Here is a 21,150-nt window from a genome sequence, read left to right on the forward strand (position 1 = left end):
ACACAAACAAAATAGATTCAATGCAATGTAAGAGCCACAAAGTTTAGTATTCAGTCTTGATGTTTGTACACCATAAATGCACCCACCACATCCCTTTTCTTCCCAGTGGCTCTTTTCCTGTCCTATCTGGAGTATAGGAATATGTAGAAGTGTGCCTTTCTTTGTCTTTATTCTTTATTCCGTTCAACTGCAATACTTGTTCTTTGTGTCTAAAAGTTCACCTTAAGGCACATCATCGACTTGAGAATGATCTTTCTTGGATAAATCCTCCTTCTATTTGCACTCAGTTCCATCTTATGCATGTCTTGTTTGCCTTCCATTTGCCTTGGTCTTTTGCTCCTCCAAGTTTCAAAGAAAATTTTCTGCTTAACTACAGTTAGCATTAGTCTTGCAGTTTGTCCTCTGTAGCTCATCGCAAAAAAGGAAACAGGGAAATTCTCTTTTCTATGCAAGTTCCTAATTCTTGACCTCTCGATTCTTTCTTGTATTTCGATCATGCTTCAAAACTCGTCCTACTTCTCTAAATGCTGCTTCATTCCCTTGTTTCTCTGAAATTAAGCGAATTTCTTTTTGACAACATTTATCCAGTTTACATGAATAAAAGATACCAGAGAAATTGATGTTTTTTAGGGTAACCATGATAAAACATGTAGCGATGACAAAATCAGATGAGGAAAATTCTGTGGATCAAAAAATGTGTTTATTAAAATTATTTTAACAAGACTTGAACAGGATGTTAGTCATCGTGTGTTCTAAACATGACAAATTAATGTTAGTGCAAGTTTTTAGTTCATAATGAATTGAAATTTGATCTCTCTTCGACTGTCTTCCTATTTATTGCAATTAAACTTACTCACTTATATTTAGGTGCCTTTTCCTCTAGTCACCTTAACAACAGCATCAGTTCTGTCAGATAAAGAGCTCAGTAGTGTCCTGTACATGCTGTTCCAACTAATCCGTAAAGTTTTCTATAGGACTGAAATCTAGTGAATTGCAAGCCAGTCTGTGTTAAATCAAACATCACACACAGATTAGATTTTTTCACAGATCTGGAAATAAGAATACTCACTAGACCCACAGTAAATATGCTTTATCTGTCAATTGGCTGTTGCAGTATTTAAAGAATTTAATATCATAAAACAAAACATTATGAAAAATGTTAAGTGAAAGAGAAGCCATAGAAACCCAAAACAGCTGGAAGCAATTCTGTTTACTATTTTTATCAGAGAAAATAGGGTGCAGAACATTACTAGAGCTAATACATGTTGATGTTTCCAACCATTAAGTATGGAAAACTTTTTGTAAAATTTTGAAAGAATCCTTAACTAAAGTGGTTAGTGTCATTTGTTCTGAAGAGAAGCATGAATTTATTAATATTACTTTCTTTGACTAGCTATTGCTCGCATCTTGCTGCAGTTAGTCCTCAAAAGTCTTTTTCACTAAATATGTAGTATGTATAGTTTTTGAATAATATTTTTGGTGACCTGCCCTCAAGTATATGAATGTACCGTACTATGATTTGCCCCACTTTGAAAAACTCTGGGGAGTTTATGTAATCAGCATGACTATATGGCTTCTGTGCATTCATAGTCTGGCATGAGGGGGTTTCTCATGTAGACTTTTCCTCACGAAATCCAGTGCCTCCAGTGCAGTGCCCCAGCTCAATGAGATGCCCCAGGAGCCATGGCCATAATTGTGCACCAGTGGCACATGACGAGCCTGAACCTGCAGCCATTCTCTCTCCAGACGCAGGTTGCTCCTTCCAGGCCTCAGCCCCACCTGTTCTCCCAGCACCTGAGCTGTTCTTAGGGATGGTATAAGCTCACTGCAGCTTTTCATGATGTCTTTACTGTTATCCTTATCCACCTCCATGCGCCAGTCATTTACCTGCTGCGTACCCCCCAGAGTGACATAATCAATGCCAGGGTAGATGTAGGTATTTTCACCTAACACACGAATGAAATTCTTCACCCATGGTGCGTGAACCTTGATGATCTGACCACGTATAGGATGGACCTGCTCATCCCCCACCAAATAACGAGAGCCGAGGCCGGAGCAGTTGACGATGACATCATAGCTTTCAGCAAGCTTCTGAAGGTCAGTAACTTTTTCTCGTTTTATCTGACCTCCAGCTTTCGTCAATCTTTAATAAAAAAAAATACTTTTAACAAAACAATTGCTAGACAATTACACAACAAGATAAACAAGAATCCAAAAGATAAAAAGTACTTCCAGAACTACTAAAAAACTCAACAAGGTCCCAGAAGATCATGTTAAAGATGCTTTACTGCTCTGTACTATGACCATTGCTTGATTCCTTTTAAATGAATAACAAATGAATAATTTTTTTTTTACCTTTTCTCCAGCCATGGCAGATATCTGAGGCCTTCACACTTTAAAGTCATTAGGGCTTGACCAAGTTTATAATTAGGGAATCTCTTCATCTCATGATCTGTCATAGTCCGAAATCCAAACACAATATCAGCCCAGTATGGTTTCGTGATACTAGGGACCTCTTTGAATAGCTGGTATCTAAAAAATTAGATTGATAATCATTAAAAACCATAATCCGTAGTACACAAAAGTGGTACTTTAATGAGCACTGCCTCATTATCTTACACTGTATTGAATCCATATGAAAGGTTAATACAATACCCTGAGCTCAGTAATACTCCTGCTTCTGAGGCCTGTGTTGATTCAGAAATTGCCAGCAGATGATCAAACGTGCCTTTAAACCAACGCAGCTGACGTTCCAGAGGGATACCTGGTGCAAACACAGTGTGCGAGATCAACATTATTTTGAACTGTTGCCTAGCACTAAAGATGCTTTTCTGAATTTTAGCAGAGTCCTTCCTACCTGGTATCTCCTTGGGCAAAAGGAGTCCAGCAGCTATATCACTGGTGGTGTCTGGAGAGAATTTCTCAGCCAGAACAGTGACCGTGCAGAAGGGCAAAGCCTCAGCTATACACACAGCTGTAGACATCCCAACTATGCCAGCTCCAATTACGGCAACTTTCACCTTCATCATGCTGGAGTATTCCTGAAACAATAGACTGAATGCCCAAAGAATCAAGTTATATATATGTATAAAATCTGCCAAACCTGGTGGACTCATTTAACCTCTGATACACTATAAATGAGGACAGTAACATGTTTATAAGTGAGCAAAGTTCACTCTTCTTGTCCTTGTAAGCAGTGATAAAAAATAATCTTTACCATTTTAGCTGAAGTTGCAGATTATGCAGTTTAAACTTAACTGCATAATCTGCAACTTCAGCTAAAATGGTAAAGATTATTTTTGTACTCTTCCTTTGTGTTATGTTATGTAAAAGCAACAGTGTGATCTCAAATACCAATACCAGTTTTTTCTGTGCACCTCCAGAACATCAGCCATAAAAATATTGCATAATATAGCTTACATTCCAGGTACATACAGTAGCTGTGTGTTATGCAGCAAACTAAAAAACAAAAACAAAAGCCATAATAATGGATATGATCAAAGCTATGATTAGTATTAAAGAGACACACCTCCACACTGCATGCACTCCTCACCATTACTGTGTATTTTTTTACATAATTAATTATATTCACTGATTCTTATCATAAGTACTGCATTATCAGGACTGTCAGTCATCACATCATCTGTATATTACACACTACTGCTGCAGTATATTGTACAAAAGCATAATATTGTATAATATTGTTATTTGCAAGCCCACACTTTATGTACATAACTGATCAGTCATATTCTATATTCATATTTTATATATTTTATTCATTCTATATTCATATTTGATACTCATTCTGTCTATATTGTATCCCATCATCTGCATTGTCTTGTATAGTTTGTATAGTATTGTGTATGTCTGTATTTTTGAGAGTCACAAACTGCCTGAACCAAATTCCTTGTGTGTGTCAACACACTTGGCCAATAAATCTGATTCTGATTCTGATGAGGTCATTGCTTATTGCATATTTGCTGAGAAAAAATATGTAACACCTTATATATAAGTAATAACAATGTGACACAGGTTTCATCCAAATGTTAAGGGGTTTTTATAATGTGTTTGTCTGAGACTTCTTCCAGGGTGTCTAAAATGTGGACAGCAGACTCCCGGCTTGTCTCTTGTATGATAAGGTTTCATCCAGGGGATGAATTTTTTAATTGGCATCAGAACACGTTAATACAGCTTAACTACGAGAGCCGATTGTACATGCAAATTAATTTACTGAATGATAATTTACTCACAACTACAAACTACTATGTTAAAAGTGAGAGAAAGGAGCTGGAAAGAAAAAATACTTTTTTAAACTACAGCCATAGCAAATGCATGTGTATCATTGGGGAAAAAATCATGAAACAAATCGTTGTTGTTTTTTAATATAGAGATTGTATGATCAAAGCTATGATTAATATTAAAGAGAGACTCTGAGACAGAAAATCAGGGTGCTTTCAGAGTGGGGTAAAAATAAAAACAGCTAGAATTATGGTTCATTTTATTGGTTCTGTACAAAATAGCAGTGTTCTAGTTAAAGGAACAGCCACAAGAGGGCATCAATCTCGGGTTTTAGAGCTAAAATCTGAAATCTCGCGATAATACGGCTGTTTTTGTTGAAGGTAAGGTCCTGGAAGCTTTGTATCTATGTTTACGTCTATGTCCTTGACAGGTTCTTAAGGTGTGTAAAAATTAATTCACAAGACGTTCATATTCCACATACGCTGTTGTTTGTAGCAGCGTGTTCCGAAAATGCATGAAGAAAACCTAGTAAACTGTTTATCAGTTAACATGGCGGTCTTTTTACAGTCAGACCGTTAGCATTCAGTGCTAAATAGAAGAAAGAAGAGAGACACTGATGTGTGAAATAGACGGCTGTAATTCTCACCTACTGTATAACGCACTTGAGATAGAACTAGTCCACTTTGTCTGGCAGACGTGTGAAATAAACGCGAAATTACTCACGATACAGGCATATCATTGGCTCGACAAACATGTCCCTTTAGCTCATGTGATTATTCGATGCGATATTTGTAGTTTGTGAGCCTATTGGTGAAGCTCACAGGCGACCAGGAAGAGGAGGGGGGTAACATCAAGTTTTACTGAAAAACCTTCAGTCGTTTGTTTTTATCTGTTAATGCAGTATATTCGATCTATACCAGTTTGTGTTGAACATTTCAGACTTTGATTTGTTTACTTTTTTTTATACACATCATGTCAATATAATGTTTGATACAGAAAATTCTCATCTTATGATGGGTCAGGTGCTATAAAGCATTGTGTCACTGACTGATCTATTGATCTAAAAGTCCATGACAACCATACAATGACAATATTTTATATACACAAAAATGTTTTTTTTGGGTGATGATGCCTTTTTGTCCGTTTTATAGGTCGACGCACAAAGCAGAATGTCTGAACAACTTCACACTCCCAGCTTGCTGACCCTTCATTCCAAATCACATAAGGACATAATCCTTAATAAATTTGACACGCTGAGGAAAAGGCAAATACTTTGTGATATTACGCTCATTGTAGAGGATGTACATTTTAAGGCACATAAGGCTCTGCTGGCTGCGAGCAGTGAATATTTCTCCTTAATGTTTACTGCTGAAGAGCAGGCCTGTCAGACGGTGTATAGGCTGGATGGCATGGCTGCAAAGACCTTTGCGTCTGTGCTTGAGTTCATCTACTGTGCCAATGTATCGGTGGAGGAGAGCAGCACTGAGCAGCTGCTTGACGTGGCCCGTTTGCTAGAAATAAGCGAGCTAGTCAAAGCTCATTCAGACTTTCAGCATAGAAGTACAGCCTCAGCACCAAATGTGTGCTCAGAAGTAGGAGATGGTGACACAAGCAAAAACGAAACCGCTTCCAAACGCAAAAGGGGACGGCCAAGGAAAAACACTAACCCCTTAGTACCAGGCTTAGTACTACTACCTCAGGAATCAAGTGTAAAAAAGAACAGACTTCGTGAACCTGCAAAATCTACAGCAGAGTTATCTGAGCCTACATGCAACTCTAATCCCATTCTCAATGACTCAGATGATGCTGATTATGAGCCAAGTGAGGATAGACCTCGGCATGGCAAGCGCCGAATAAGACAGCCGGTGAAACTGAAAAGCTACAAGCTAGGAGATGAAATTGGTGAAGGAAAAGTGCTGGGAAAGAGAGGTAGAAAGAGAAAATACCCAGCAACAGAACCATGCTGTGATGACTGCGGCAAGGTTTTCAAAAACCATCTGTTTTTAAAAATACACCAGCGAACTCATACAGGTGAATCTGAAAATATTTTGTTTATTGGTTTCAATACACGCGTATATAAAATGAACGTTTACAATATCCTTTTTTATGGATTTTTGCAGGAGAAAAACCCTTTCGGTGCCATGTTTGTGGAAACTGCTTTACACAGAAACACACCCTGTTAGTTCATCATCGCATGCATACTGGTGAGAAGCCATTTGTGTGCAATATTTGCTCTAAAGCTCTCTCCACAAAGCACTCCCTGCAGGAACATATGAACCTGCATGCAGGTAAGGAAAGGTTCTAAGAAAAATCATACCCCATAACCATAGCCATTACATTCCAGGTCCTGTTTTTATATTTTTGGTGTATCTGTATTTTGTTTTTCAGAAAAGAAATCTTTTAGCTGTGACCAGTGTGGAAAAACCTACAGCCAAAAGAGGCAGTTAAATAGTCATTACCGGCTTCATAGTGGAAAAGCTTTACCTGAGTGTGCATATTGTCACCACAAATTTAAGGATGCAGCACAACTTAAAAAGCATCTGAGAACACATACAGGTAATGGAACACCTGCTTTAGTAGTCTAAATGGCTAATATCAGTACTGTTTACAGTGAACTGTACACTTAAATTGTAGTTTAAGCTCCTAGGCAAAAAGCTAGTGGCATAGCTCGTTTCTGTATAATAGCTGGATACCTTTTCTCTCGCCTTAATAACAACATCAATCCTAGTGTTTTGAAATCATTCCTGTCAATGCTAGCTTACTTTTCTATTAGAATGCACAATTTGCTTTGAGGGTTACTGTTTCATCTCCTATATTTTATTAAAAATGGGACATAAAGCACAAAAGCCTACCTCAGAGTCTGGACAATAAATCACAGTTCATCAGCTACTATTTACTTGTTTTAGGTGAGAAACCTTTTACATGTGAGATTTGTGGAAAGTGTTTTACTACCAAGAGCACCTTGCAGACACACATCAGAATACACAGGTATACTTTTTTGGACATTACTTTTAGTTACAGCATTAACCTTGCCATGAATTTGACGTATTAATTATTCTTTGCTTGTCTCATTTAGAGGAGAAAAGCCATATGTGTGCAACATCTGCAGCAAGTCCTTCTCTGATCCTAGCGCCAGAAGACGCCATGTTGCCTCTCACACAGGGAAAAAGCCTTACATGTGCTCTGTGTGTAGTCTTTCTTTTACTCGTCTGGACAATCTTAAAGCGCATATTAAAACTCACAATAAAGAGCGGCCAGATGTGGAGGGCACACAACTAACCACAGTGGAAACAATGGCAGTAAATGAGAAGATTCACAATGTCCTGGACCTGCAGCAGTACCAGGTCCCAGGTCACACCGAGCAGGAGATCCAGTTAGTGGTTACCAGTGAAGTGGACAATATTAACCTTGTGGCAGGCCAGAAGGCGGGCAGCATTAGCATCATCACTGGTGAGAGTGGACCTGAGGAAATGACAGCAGCAGCCCAGACCCATTCTAGCCTCACCGTTCTCTCTCATCCCTCTGAACATATTCAGAACCTGGCCTTGGTCACTCAGGATGAACTAGATCCCAGTGCACAAATCCAGACCATTAGTGTGGTTGAAGGCCAGGTGAGCAGCGAGCAAGCTGAGCAGATGCACGTCATCACACTGACTAAAGAGGCAATGGAGCACTTTCAGGTTCAGCATGGAGCTCCACAACAGCTGCAAATTAATTCACGGCCCCTTCATCCGCTGCAGGTGATCCAGCAAGCCATACCTCAGCTTTCTGCTACACAGGAACCTCCTAGAGAGCAGCACAGCCAGAGTCACACAGGTGCTATCCATATCAGCAGCCAAGCCAGCCTGCCAATCTCTATCAGCCAGACCAGTGAACAGATCCCCAACACTCAAATCCAGGGACAGACCTTTCAAATCCAGGCAGGTACAGTCTCGTACCTTTATACCACAAGTCTCACCCCACAGAACTAGGAACAAGACAGAATAAAAAATAATCAGGACTGCTCGGGATCACACTCATCGGAACAGGACAAATTATTCTATTATTATAGTTTTACTGATGGGTTAATAGTTTATACAAGATGGCCAAGAATCAAGCCTAATTCAGCACCACTGATAACAATAGACTTGCCACTTTAATAAATTATGTGTCTATACTGATCAGTAATACATTACACACCTGTGATGGGATGCGCATCTGCCCACTAAACTGAACTGTTATACAAATTTTTGGATCATATATAGAAATTTTACTGAAACTGGTATACAACTAAACACAGGGGCTGCAAGCTCTGTAAATTTAAACCAAAAGAGTAAACCCAGACATGTTCAGCTCAGAGTTGCAATTATACCTTTCATCTATCTTATTAACATTGAGGTCTCTAGATGTTTTAGAGTTTTGCATGTATTTTCTTTTTCCAAGTGTATTTTGATGTATTTGTATAATAAATTTTGTGTTTTTGTTTTCTCAAACAAGTCTCTCAGTTTGTCCTCAGTCACAATATTGGAATGAACAGTGGCACTTTTCTTTTACAAACTTATCTGCATATATTTATTAATTAAAATGTTATTTAGATTTTTTTTTAATTTAATCATTAAAATGATTTTTTGTGCTATGTGAGTGGATGTGTGTGCTTAAATGTAGGATGACTCATGATAACGCTGTGATGATATTCGCTATATGGACACCAGTGGTCCTTCCCTAAACTGTTGCCCCAAAAATATAAGAGCATATAATTGAATAGGGTGTTTTTGTACACTATAGCATTAAAATTTACCGTCATTGAAATAAATGGGACAAACCTGCATGACAATGCCCCTATGTTTTGCTTACTAAAACTGCCAGACACAGGAACAGTTTCTTTCCCCAGGCAATCATCCTGATCAACAACTCACCATAATTATATTCACTGCTTCATATCTATAAGTACTGCATTATCAGGACTGTCAGTCATCAAATCAACTGTATATATTACACACACTACTGCTGCTATATACAGTATTGTACAAAAAGCATAATATTGCACAATAATGTTATTTGCTCTCCCACACTTTATGTACATAACTGATCGTTCATATACTATTTTCATATTTAATACTCATTCTGTCTATATTGTATCTCATCGTCTGCATTGTCTTGTATAGTATTGTGTTATTTATGTCTGTACTTTTGAGAGTTACAAACAGCTGGAAACAAATTCCTTGTGTGTGTCAACATACTTGGCCAATGAATCTGATTCTGATGTACAAAGCGAGATCCATAAAGACATGGTTACACTCCAAAATCTAGTAGAAACTCTTCTCAGAAATGTGGAGTTACAAAATAAAAATAAAACTGCAACAGGATGTACAAAAAGCACATATACTGTAGGTGAGATGTCCAGGAATCCATATACTTTATGTACACATATAGTGTATTTCTACTACTATACTTCTAGAGAGATGGTGTCATATTCTGCAGGTAAAGAAAAGAAAAATATCACATATCATATCTGCCCCATATCTCTGCTGTTTATGTAGATTTAGTAACTGGAATGGTATACAATTTTAACTTGAAATTCACAGTTCCACTACTGTCAATAACATCCAATACCTTTGTACACTGCCCTATTGTACATACCTTATTGTAGTGATTGTTTGAATGTAACTGTAGAATAAGCTAAAAATCAATTACAGGATCTTTGTAGACAGAGCGCTGAATGGTGAGTTTACTTGACAAGGTAGCTCAAGCTGATGAAATAGGTGCTTGTAGAACTGAAAGTAAAGCAGAAAGCTACTGCACTCATTGCCCATCATAGCACAGTCAGGGTCAGTCATACACTCCTTCAGGTGGACCATTGAGAATATCATCTTCGGTAACCCCTGCATCATCACCATCATCAAAATATTAATGATGTGTAACCTCTTAGCTCCAAGTCATTAAAAATGACTTATTGTTGTCAAACTTAGTTTCATTATTTAGTGTTATATTAGCATTAATATATCTGTGTTAACACAAACAAGCAGCTCATTTAAGCACATAAATTATCAAGTTAACCTTAAAAATCTTTTGTAATTTTCATTTACATTTCGGAACATACAGATAACTCCGTGAAGCAAAAAGAGATTTAGGCCATTGAATGCAGGCTTCAGGATGTACAGCTTTAGATTATAGATGACTTCTTTCTGTGCAAGCCAGGCTCGGTTCCCAGACTCCCGCAGTGGGCACTGCTTTCTGATGAGTCTGCACAGTACAACAGTGTGTGGTGTACCAATGGGGAGGGCCTTGTCATGCTGGGCCTGTTCTGACATCACTACACTCATTTCCCTGTTTATCTTCCTCTGATCAGGTCTGTCCTTTTTGTGCTCTCCAACAGACTGAGCAGCTGCTCCACATAAACAAACAGAAAAGGACACTTACACAATAGCATCGTACTCACAATCATGTTAAATAGAAATGATGAAAATGAGTGTCAGAAAACAATATGAGCAATTAAATGAATTACACGAAAACATTAAGTAAATTAGAAACAGTATCTCAACAGTCTCAACAAAGTATCATAGTATCTCAACAAAAAATGCATCTAGCTCCAATGTCTTGACGTCAACCTCCATGGCTCATAGAGGGGTTTGAACAGCTTGGTTGTGCTGGTTGTCTGCCAGCAAAGCCTCATACTCCTGTTTCTTCCCCATCTGCTAAGCCAGAGCTCTCATATTCGGGTAATAAATCTCCATTCTACCATGCATCTTCTTGAATAATCTTCATATATATCAAATGAACACATGCATTTCTGTTACACATCTAATCATAAGAAGCAAAGAAATACTGGTTAAAATGTTTCCAAAAAAAAAAAAACTATACAGTTGGGAAAACCTAAAAAGCAGGATTTGTTTTATCAAGCTTTAGTGGGATCCTTGCCCAGGGTTCTTTAACGACTATTTGTGAGTATTCCCTCCCCAATACAACCTTATTGGGTTAAAACAGTCTTTTCTAATTGCCATGTTGACTTGGTATCTAGATTCTGAATTCAAGTGGCAGAATGCTGGAGTTCCAGAGTGGCACAACAGAAAAGCATTCACCCTATTATCCAGAAAGTGAGTTTAGAGCCTGATGAATCCAAAACCATTCATAGTTAGAAGCCCAAAATATAAAAATGGCTGTGGAATACTCTATCAATTCCCTATATCACCTATCAGTCACAGTGACACCAACAGTGTCTCTGAGTCCATGCATGCATTGGGGGTGGATAATGCTGTCATCCAATTGTGTTATGCAGCCCTCCATGCAGCATGAGTAACACAGGAAAGATGTTCTTGACAATCAACACAATTACATATATTCATCTGCAAGTCTGTCGAGAACCTGAATCTGTGTATATCATTAAGAAGCAGGGAAATCTTCCATCCTGATCAGAGAAGCAATGTAATATTAACCTGGACAACTCTGCCCAATGTTAATGTAAATGTGAGGATTTTAACAGGAACTGAAGTTTATGAGATTGCATCAGTAACATCATCTGCATGTAGAAATCTGCAGGTGTTTCATCACAGCTATAATTCTGAACTATCGAAAGCCAATCCTTGCATAGAGACAGGAAAACACAGCCAGTATATCTTTAGAAGAAGCATTTCTCAAGAAGAATTATAGGCAGCTAAATGTATGGAAGAGAGTGTTAAGTGACTTTTTTGTGATTGACTAGTGTCAGGCTAATCAACAGAGGAAAGAAAAATGCTGTGCTTCTTAAAATCCATTGGACCCTGGTCTGGAATTTAAATGGTCTGGAATTGTTGGTCTGGAATTGTTGCTATGTTTAGTCACTAAACATCAAGCTGAATGCCTAGACCATTGTGCCACTGTGGAACCACTTCTTCAATTTTTCTAACTAAGTCTGAAGTACTCAAACCTGCCAGGCTCCCATGAATTGTCAATCTGCTGCAGAATGTCCAAAATTTCAGCTTCTGTGTAGCTTATACACAGAACATGTTGAAGCTACTAACTGGCTGAACATTACAGTGAGCAACATTACATAAAATTACATTTTCATACTGATGATTTCTAATCTTCCTCAATCGGCACTAAGCATAATTCCGAATAAAAACAAATCGCTCGAGTTCCCACTTTTTGGCTCAGAAACAATAACAGATGCTTCCGAGTTGCTTTAATGTTTCTGAACAGCAGATGGCGTTAGAAACACGTCGTTATATAGAAATATGCATTCTGTTATTTCTTCACACGTCATTCATTGCAGTAGACCCGCGTCTTAGAAATGAGTAAAACTCAAAGCACCTCGAAAGCAAATGCTTTTTATGCTACAGTTTACAGTGTTTATGCATTTACAATGTTTGACGTTTTATTTAATTGATTTTGAAGTGATCATAACATAACATAACATAACCAAGTATAGAGTCCAAAAGATTATAAATCAAAATTGTGGCATAAAATGTAGTTTGGGTGTTTCTATGTTTACGAATATCAATTATTTACAAAAGTATCCGACAGTTTCATTATTATTATTATTATTATTACTTTTTTTCTGTTTTAAAAAAATGTCAATTTACATAATGACACATTCGTCAACCCATGCAATAAATTATGAAACAAAAAACAAATAAATGTTCGTTCTTTCTATCTTGTTGACTTAACTTGATTGTAAAGTATAATATTTTCTCGTTTTAAATCAAATATCAGACATTTCCCCGCTACTGAGGCCTTTAAATAGCTCCACAGCCCAAATTCACTTGGATACAGACCAGCTGATTGGTTGACAGCAAAAGAAGCCTATATCCAATGAGAACTCATCACTGAGGTTCTGACCAATCCGTGCACAAGGACATATAGAACATATTATTTCTACTGTCACTAGGTGTAGAGAAATTGTGAGACAATCACACATGCCTTAAACTGTAGAGTTAAACAGAGCAGCGTTTACAAGTGTTGTGTGCTTTTGTAATCAATAAGGCGACACTACGACAGTTCATTACTTTTTCTTTACTATTTTGGATGTGTGGGCTGTGGTATCAACAGGAAACACTGGCAAAAAAGAAGAAAAGGAATTCTGTTATCATCCCATTTGTAGGATCATGTCCCCTTTACAACCAGATCACATCTAACTTGCCCTGTAAAAAATTGTATTACAACCAGAATCAGATCTCAACTGCTGGAAAAATAAATAGTTCATTTGATCTGAAGTAAGCCAGCTGAAAAAGCTAATCAGATGCAGGCTGATGGCCAGAGTAACATCACAGACGACCTGTGTAATTCTGGCTTGGTATAAGAGATTACTTCCTGAGAAAACACAATTTAAAGATCATGAAGCCAATACATTAGTTTTTGTTGTATCTTGTGTGATAAATGTAGGTTAGTAGTATGTAATGAATGTCAGAGGTATTTACTTGCACGACTATAAATAAAGAGATTTGTTCATGCTTCTTTCAAATGACAATTACTCTACCTTCTAAATACATTTTAACAATGGACCTATAATGAGATACAATTTCAGAAGAAATCTGAGATTAACTCTATATGTAAAATAAAACAGAAGAGTTCACAATATTTACTTGTTGCATGTTTAAAAATAGTTTTGGCCAACAAGATAATATAGATGCCATCATATGGATCATTGTGGATAAAGAGCCTTTATTAAACACCTTTGATATTGGCTGGTGGAACAAATTAAAAATCGAGGAATAAAGATGATCAATTTGCAGCTGCATTGCCCAATGACAATAGTGTTTGTGGTAAGTGACTGTAAAACCTTCCATGCATAATTGTGGTGACATACACAAGAAAACAGTTTATGCATTTGATTAAACCAGGCTTTCCGTTTGCATAAAGTATATTGTGACAGCTATTTGATAAGTTGAATCAGGTGCTAAAATTGTGTAGAACTGTACGACCTCAAAAGGAAAACAAGCTTTTTTGTGCAGTATACTCCATTATTAAAAAGACAACAAGGACCCAGGACAATCACAGTACTGTGCAAAGCTTTATTTACATGCACTATCCCATCCCAGTCTACTACCTAAATCATCCAATGCACATTGCTATTCTAGCAAACACTCAACTCTTCTGTTGATATACAGGGAATGGGAAACATAAAACTCTTCTCATTCCACTTTTCTCCTTTGCATTTAAATGCATTTCCTACTGATGCCTTAATAATACCATGAAATCAGGATACAGTTCAGAAGTTAATATTTTAAAATAAATACGCCATTATCAGGACAGCAATATACAATACTCTTGGTTTTATTAGCACAATGGGTTTATGTAAACAATGAAGACCACCATAACTCAACATTACTCATAAAAAGACTGCCCACTGGTGCTAGAGATGTTAAAGTTTTGAGGAAAAAATGGATTTCAACCATGATAACGCAACACTTGGATGTTTTCCAAGTGACAGGGGTTTCTAAATGGCACTACTACCAAACATACAAAATAGTAGGCTCACTGTTGGTCAGCTAATTTGCTTCGAAAGTTCAACAAACTTGGTAAAGTACAGTCCATGTAAGCAAACTAACCTACTCTGATTGCAGCTGCTTCTTTCATGCAAAGTGATCCTTGCTGCATATTGCCATAAGAGCAAAAACAATGCTCTTCAGAGCACCATGGAGTGTGCAGATATGTACAAAGGCTAAAAGTGTGCCATTGTAGCCCTAAAAGCTTATAAATGGTGGTTTTCCAACTATACACAAAAATGTAGTGGCAATTGACGCTCTAATATTCTGTAAGTATTTGTAAAGTTTCTTACCTCTACAATAAATATGCTAAACATTTTAGTGCACACAACACAGAAAACTAATTTATGATGTTGTTTTTCAGGTGAAGTTAGGATGGAGGTGTCAGAACAATTTGTAGGATCAAGTACTCAATAAAATGCACCCTTTAACAGCATTACATTTAATAACTCATTAGCTGGTCTTATTTTGCTGTTCTGTGAAAGAAGTAAAGTAACATCACACAATCACTTTTCTTCCCTTTTTCTGGTTTACACAATGAAAATAAAGGCTGCACAAGACATTCCCATGTCAATTCTGAAGACAAAAAACAGTACCATTCTCTAGTCTATGTTGTAAACAGGCCAACTAAATGGTCTATTATATGATTATGTGACTAGTTTGGCAGAATTCATGTATTTCTATCAATGTGAGTACCAGCAATATGAATCTTACCTTCTAAACTATGTTTACAGAGAATATAAATGTAACGGTGAAATATTTGTCTAGGCCTAGTTCTTTGAGTAGATTAAGGGATTAGGAACTTCATTTTCATTAAGTAAAAACACCAAACACCTTCCCAGCTTCATCAGTTTTCTTTAGTTCAATTCTTTCAGACCTTCAAAACTTCTTGTTGTCAAACTACAAAATAAATTTCATAAACCTCATCATGTACGAGCATACGTTCCTCATTGTCACTACTTTTGCTGACAAAACCATTAAATCATCAAAAGTGTTAGGAATTTTGATTTATCTGACTGTAATCTGTACTTTTCAGATTATTATACATGTCCTTACCACAGGACAGTGTTTAAAAGGTTGGGACAGTTTATAAAGCTTAGTTCTGCCCCATCACTACATTCCATGAGCTGATCAACTTGGTACCCAGCTTTGAGATGAGGTTTGTTTGGTATTTGACATACTCCCTGAATTCATATTCGCATTTTGATGGAAAAAGAGATGAGAATCAAAGTTGAATTCCAAGTCATCTGCGTCCATCAGGTCATTCCGCATGATGATGTCTATGTCACAATCAAGGTTACGGCTGAAATCGTCAAGATCAAGATCAGTGGAGAATCGATCCTGAGTTGATGACTGTACAGAGGGCATGATGCCATTGACACCTGACAAAAAGGAGTCAGAGGAGCTGAGCTGCATAGATGTGCTCCTGGATGGAGACTGTTGAAGATGGTGTTTAATCAGGCTTTGGTAGTCTGACTCACTTGTTGCCCCCAAGACTCCATTCATTCGCCATCCAGACAGTGAGACCTTCTTGAGTCCCACTTGCCCCCCAGACCCAGCTTGTCCACTGCGACGGGAGCTCTGAGAGGAGATGGAGGCACTGGCTTGTGACATCAATGGGTCAGACTGGGTCAGTAGGACATCACTGTGGTTATGAGGCTCAGAGCTGAGCATATCCTGTAAACTCTGCTTTCCAAAGTGGGAACCACAAGTAAAGGTGGCCTGCTTGTTCTCCTGAATTGTTTGCATGGGGGACTGCCGCAGGCTGGTGACAGACAACGGACTAAACATGGAGTTGGGAACCCCAAGACTGCTGCCAGAGCAGCTGAAGGTAAACACGGGGCTTCCTTGTTCACTGGCACTACTATCATCTTGGCCTGGAGACTGTGAAGCTGTTAAACTGATGTTATCAAGCAAGTCATCCATTAGGTTGTCTGAGAGGCCATCATTGAGATTCATAGTACCTGCAAGGTCAGCAAGGCGTGGCAGCTCAGTCAGGCCAGTGGAAGGAGACATGCTGCTGGGACTAGAGTACAACATGGGAGAGAGTGGAGAGTCATCATCAGCAACCTCATCCACTTCCAAGTTGGCCAAGATAGGAGATAGTCGGCCACTTATGGTGCTGGCATTGGAATTAGTGCGAGAGCGGAAGTCTGTCCAGGCATCTAGCTCATCACTGCTGCGGGATGTGGGACTTCCAGTCCATTTGGACAGACTGGAGGAGCTCTCCGAGCTTCCATCCTGAGCAGCTTGGAGAACAGCTTTCTTCTTAGCAGCACGGCCACGAGCACTTTTAATTAGCTTGTTGCTATTGTCCATGGAAACAGCACGCCTTCGGGGTACTTTGCCACCTTTCCCACCTTCTGGGTTGACCATCCACCATGAACTCTTGCCTGTCCCCTCATTTTGCACTCTGACAAATCGACTGTGGAGGGATAGGTTGTGCCTTATTGAGTTCTGTTCGGGGGGGAAAAAAGAGTTTATTCCTATATTAATATTTGACACAGGTAAAACTATGTAAAAAAAAATACACAGGGTAAGAATTACCATAGCATAAAAACATTTATAGGGTTTATTCTTTGATGAATAACTTGCATTGGCTGCCCTAATCAAAGTTCTTGAGGTCTCTCTATTAGATGCTTTTAATTACATAATGCTATTTGTAGCTGGACTCAAGCCTGGTCAATTCAACACTTATGTAATGCTTATTTCATCACGGATTTCATTAATAAGGTCAAGTTCAGGTATTATTAATGGACAAATCTAGGACACAACAATGCAGCAAATTTGTTTTTTCACCATTACAATTTAAATGTTTATGACTGTTTGAACCCCAAATTGGTATGTTGTCTTATATTCATACAAAAGCATTAGCTGTAAAATAATTGACCACAACAATGGGCTTAAGGTTTTATTGTTTCCTTAACCCATGCAGCAGTCACAAATACTTTGCTTTTCCTATGCTAAATGTTGATTGTATATTTAATACTTCACACAGTAATCTCTAATAAACAATAAATAACCAATGGCCTACTTGAAAAACATGAGCATTTCTCACACTGTAATACTCTGATCACAAAAGGCTATTAGGAATAAACAGCATGGCTAATAATGAGCTGCAATAGACTATGATTCCTGTGCCAATCCTTCTGAAGCCATGTACTTGTCCCTTTCCAGAAGAGCACTGGAACGCTGCCAGCCTACATAAAGCTAGCTGTCAAACACCAAGCTCCTCACATTCTGCCACACACTGACCTACATAGTTTCCAGTCAGCTGATTGATTCTTTTCCTGAAGCCACAAGCCAATAGGAAGTGGAGGTGGGGACCAAGCAGCCAATCAAATTCCTGTATCGAATAAAACCTCATACTTTCCTTTTTTCCCCCTTCCTAAAGCCAATGCAGGCAGATGCAAATTTTCTGTGCCACAAGATGATGCGACATGCTTAACCTTATCTCACAATGCACACTTCTACTCTGTTTCTTTACTGTCTCATTTTCGCAATCATAAGACACAGGGACCAATTTAAGAAACATTTTTTCTATTGATTTAAATTTGCAAGGCCTTATCTTCGTCAAATGATAATCCTTAATGAGAACTACGCATAAAGAGAGTTTTGTGCTCAAAAATGACTAACAAAAATTAGAAACCTTCTCTAAATGGGTTATATAACTGTACATAAACTACTATTAAATAATAATACTAATACTAATAATAACAATAATGTCCACATAAATTCTTGTAATGTGAAATGATAAAATAATGTAATTGGGTCAGAATTAGACAAAATATAAAGAAAATCCTCATTATTATTTTATAAATGCAGTCTGCATTCGAGTCTTTTGTACCCCAAACATTGTTAACAAAACCACCGTAGTCCTTCAAGTTTATTCATTTCAAAGGATTTGTGCCTATACTGAAATCCAGTCTTGCCATACACATTCATAGAGCTTCATTTCATTCTGGAAAAAATGCTTTTCAATACAAGACCAATCCCTGAACCCAAAATAAATAAAACGACCAAGTTTTACACAAAATTGTTGCTCAATCATATTCATACAAGCAAAAGAGGCACCTATCAAAGCTTTAATGTAACATCCAGAAAATGTCTTTGCATTTTAATAAGGAAAATCCGTTTTCTAATACATTTTGTTTTAGTTTTTTTGCAACTCCATCAACCTTTTTTGATGAACTCATAAGGGAGAGAAAGGGGCTCGACAGAGGTTTGAGCATATTGATGCAAACCATAGAATGTTATTTGTAGTGCCTTGTATCAATTAAGGGAAAGAAATAAATTAAGGTCAAGTCAGTAGTCCTGCTGATGATGCATGCCTCATTTTCCAATATAACAACTGGCCATATTTACTGACAACACTGTTCTTCTTGCTGTTTTCTTACGGAGCCCCACACACGTCTTCTGCTTTCCTTTACATGATTAACAATGGAAGATACTGGTTTCACTGGTCTGATCAAAATGAAATGTAGGCTAAGGAGGGGTTATCATTTGCAACCCTGCTCTATTTATCTCTGGTTACTAGAACACCCTTTTGACATCACCCATTTAATCACTAAACCACACAACCCTATTACTATTTTTTCATTTCTGTGCCCTTTGCCAGCCAGATCCAGTAAATTTTTATTCACCCAAATTAGGCACTTAGCCTACTGCCTAATAATAATAATAATAATAATAATAATAATAATAATAATAAATTATTATTATTATTTCTAAATTCTAGTGTGTAGCCCACCTACCTTCCAGCCTGCAGAGCTGTTGCTGTCACCTTTGTCCTTGAAGTATGGCACAGATCTGACCATCCAGTCGTAGATCTGGGCCAAAGTCAGCCTTTTCTCAGGGGAGCTCTCGATAGCCTGGGTGATTAAATCAGCATAGGAGTAATTACCCCATGCATTTCTGCGTGCGGATGATTTTCTGGGCTGCTGGAGTGAGAGAGTTGTAATGCCCGATTCAGTCGCGGCAGCGGCCAACGTTTGGGAGGTGCTGGGAGAACGAGAACCGTCACTGTCCTTGTCATTACAAGTTGCATTTAACGTTGGACCAGAAGGACCAGAGCTCTGTTTAGCTCGTGTGTAGCTTGTTTGCTCTTCTGTATGTGTGTTGGTGTCCACACGGCGATCAGGGCCGCTCTCCTCGTCCTCCTCCTCGGGAATAATGTCCGCCTCGTTTGGCTCAGGCTTCCCAGTGCTGCAGTCCGGTCTGGGCAAAGGCCATGTGCAGGACCTCGGCCTTTTCTGAGGCTCGAAGTCCGGATCTATGTCAACGTCTCCTGTAGGAGTTTTGTTCTCCTCGCCACTAGCCTGTGCCATGTTTCCCCCAGTGAACACTTTGTGCGCTTATCGTCTTCGACACAGTTCCTCCGCGGCTGGAGCGTCGTCCTGCATTCCATCAATGGACGGATCTCTAAGCGAGGAGTTTATCTGTGAACTTTATGCTTGGCTCTTGTATCAAACCAAAACTAATGCACGACGTGCTCATTTTTAAACTCCGGATAGATCATGAATGCAAAGTTGGATACTAAGATACATTTAGATGCTGTGTATTAGCTGGGTTTTGGTTTCGCACCAGTGTATATAAACCTTCTCTTCAGCCCACTCACTAATCCCCACGTGTCCCGTTAAGATCCAGAGCGATTTGCACTCCTTTCTGTTCGGTTCCACGTATAAAGCGCTGATTGCAGGCGCACCAGGGAGTCACAAACTCACAGCAAGCGCCTGATAGCGGATTACACAAGGATAACGTTATCATTTAGCTGAGCTGCCAACATTCACAAGTAACATTACAGAGACTGTAAGCAAATCATTATATTCCTAACATAAACTACAAGTACAGCTGCCATCTTGATCATGTTTTACGCATTTTCGTATCCAGCCAGAATGAAAATAAACCCGTTTCCGTGCGCACTAAAAGCGGGAGCGAATGAATCAGCGTGCAAGGTTTCAAACATTGATCAAGCCATAATCACCTCTAACGTCCACATGGAGCAAATAACAACGAACGAGCTCTTGATCGTTTCCCCCAAACGTATTTCCATCAGATCTTGTGCCCTGCATCCCGGGCGAACCCACTACAGAGTCTGGTTAATGCGCTGCACAGAGTCCCTCTGCAGCAACAAGAAGGAACCATTGAGTACGAAACCCCGCCCCCTGTGCTCCACGACTGGGTTAACGTCTTAAAGGAGTCGTGTCTGTGCAACCCGAGCACATTTTACATCAAGTTGTACATTTAATGCTCTGCACGTGACACACTGTTCCATTTGTGTGTGTGTGTGTGTGTATGTGTATATATATATATATATATATATATATATATATATATATATATATATATATATATATATATATATATAATCAGTAACTGTCAGTGATCAGTAACTCAATGCCTCCAGTATTAACATGACAATTTATGGTGCGTAAAAGTAAATTACGCATGCGCATAAACACTGGTTTGGACA

At 38.5% G+C, this 21,150-nt stretch overlaps 3 protein-coding genes across 7 annotated transcripts; 1 reads left to right on the forward strand and 2 right to left on the reverse strand.

Moving 5' to 3' along the window:
- Positions 1–678: 678 nt before the first annotated feature.
- ddo (D-aspartate oxidase) lies at positions 679–5,025 on the reverse strand. 3 transcript variants are annotated; one of them, XM_027172232.2, is made up of 5 exons: positions 4,886–5,025; positions 2,858–3,054; positions 2,656–2,764; positions 2,356–2,532; positions 679–2,143 (listed from the first exon to the last, which is right to left on the reverse strand). In XM_027172232.2, exons 2-5 carry the CDS (start codon positions 3,027–3,029, stop codon positions 1,585–1,587), a joined length of 1,017 nt encoding a protein of 338 aa, XP_027028033.2. In that variant the 5' UTR covers positions 3,030–3,054; positions 4,886–5,025; the 3' UTR covers positions 679–1,584. The 3 variants fall into 3 exon arrangements, with proteins under 3 accessions (XP_027028033.2, XP_027028034.2, XP_027028032.2); XM_027172233.2 differs by having other exon boundaries at positions 4,890–5,019; XM_027172231.2 differs by lacking the exon at positions 4,886–5,025 and having other exon boundaries at positions 2,858–3,264.
- zbtb24 (zinc finger and BTB domain containing 24) lies at positions 4,273–8,711 on the forward strand. Of its 3 annotated transcripts, none has more exons than XM_027172228.2 (6): positions 4,273–4,619; positions 5,391–6,270; positions 6,360–6,527; positions 6,628–6,795; positions 7,146–7,227; positions 7,316–8,711. In XM_027172228.2, the coding sequence occupies exons 2-6, from the start codon at positions 5,409–5,411 to the stop codon at positions 8,208–8,210; spliced, it is 2,175 nt and encodes a 724-aa protein (XP_027028029.1). In that variant the 5' UTR covers positions 4,273–4,619; positions 5,391–5,408; the 3' UTR covers positions 8,211–8,711. The 3 variants fall into 3 exon arrangements, with proteins under 3 accessions (XP_027028029.1, XP_027028031.1, XP_047677769.1); XM_027172230.2 differs by lacking the exon at positions 4,273–4,619 and adding an exon at positions 4,623–4,678; XM_047821813.1 differs by lacking the exon at positions 4,273–4,619 and adding an exon at positions 4,942–5,083.
- Positions 8,712–14,184: 5,473 nt separating this feature from the next.
- foxo3a (forkhead box O3A) lies at positions 14,185–20,848 on the reverse strand. The gene is made up of 3 exons (XM_027172686.2): positions 20,662–20,848; positions 19,433–20,410; positions 14,185–17,135 (listed from the first exon to the last, which is right to left on the reverse strand). Exons 2-3 carry the CDS (start codon positions 20,003–20,005, stop codon positions 15,810–15,812), a joined length of 1,899 nt encoding a protein of 632 aa, XP_027028487.1. The 5' UTR covers positions 20,006–20,410; positions 20,662–20,848; the 3' UTR covers positions 14,185–15,809.
- Positions 20,849–21,150: the final 302 nt, after the last annotated feature.

The sequence above is a fragment of the Tachysurus fulvidraco genome, chromosome 12 (assembly GCF_022655615.1).
Source record: "Tachysurus fulvidraco isolate hzauxx_2018 chromosome 12, HZAU_PFXX_2.0, whole genome shotgun sequence".
Lineage (NCBI taxonomy): Eukaryota > Metazoa > Chordata > Actinopteri > Siluriformes > Bagridae > Tachysurus > Tachysurus fulvidraco.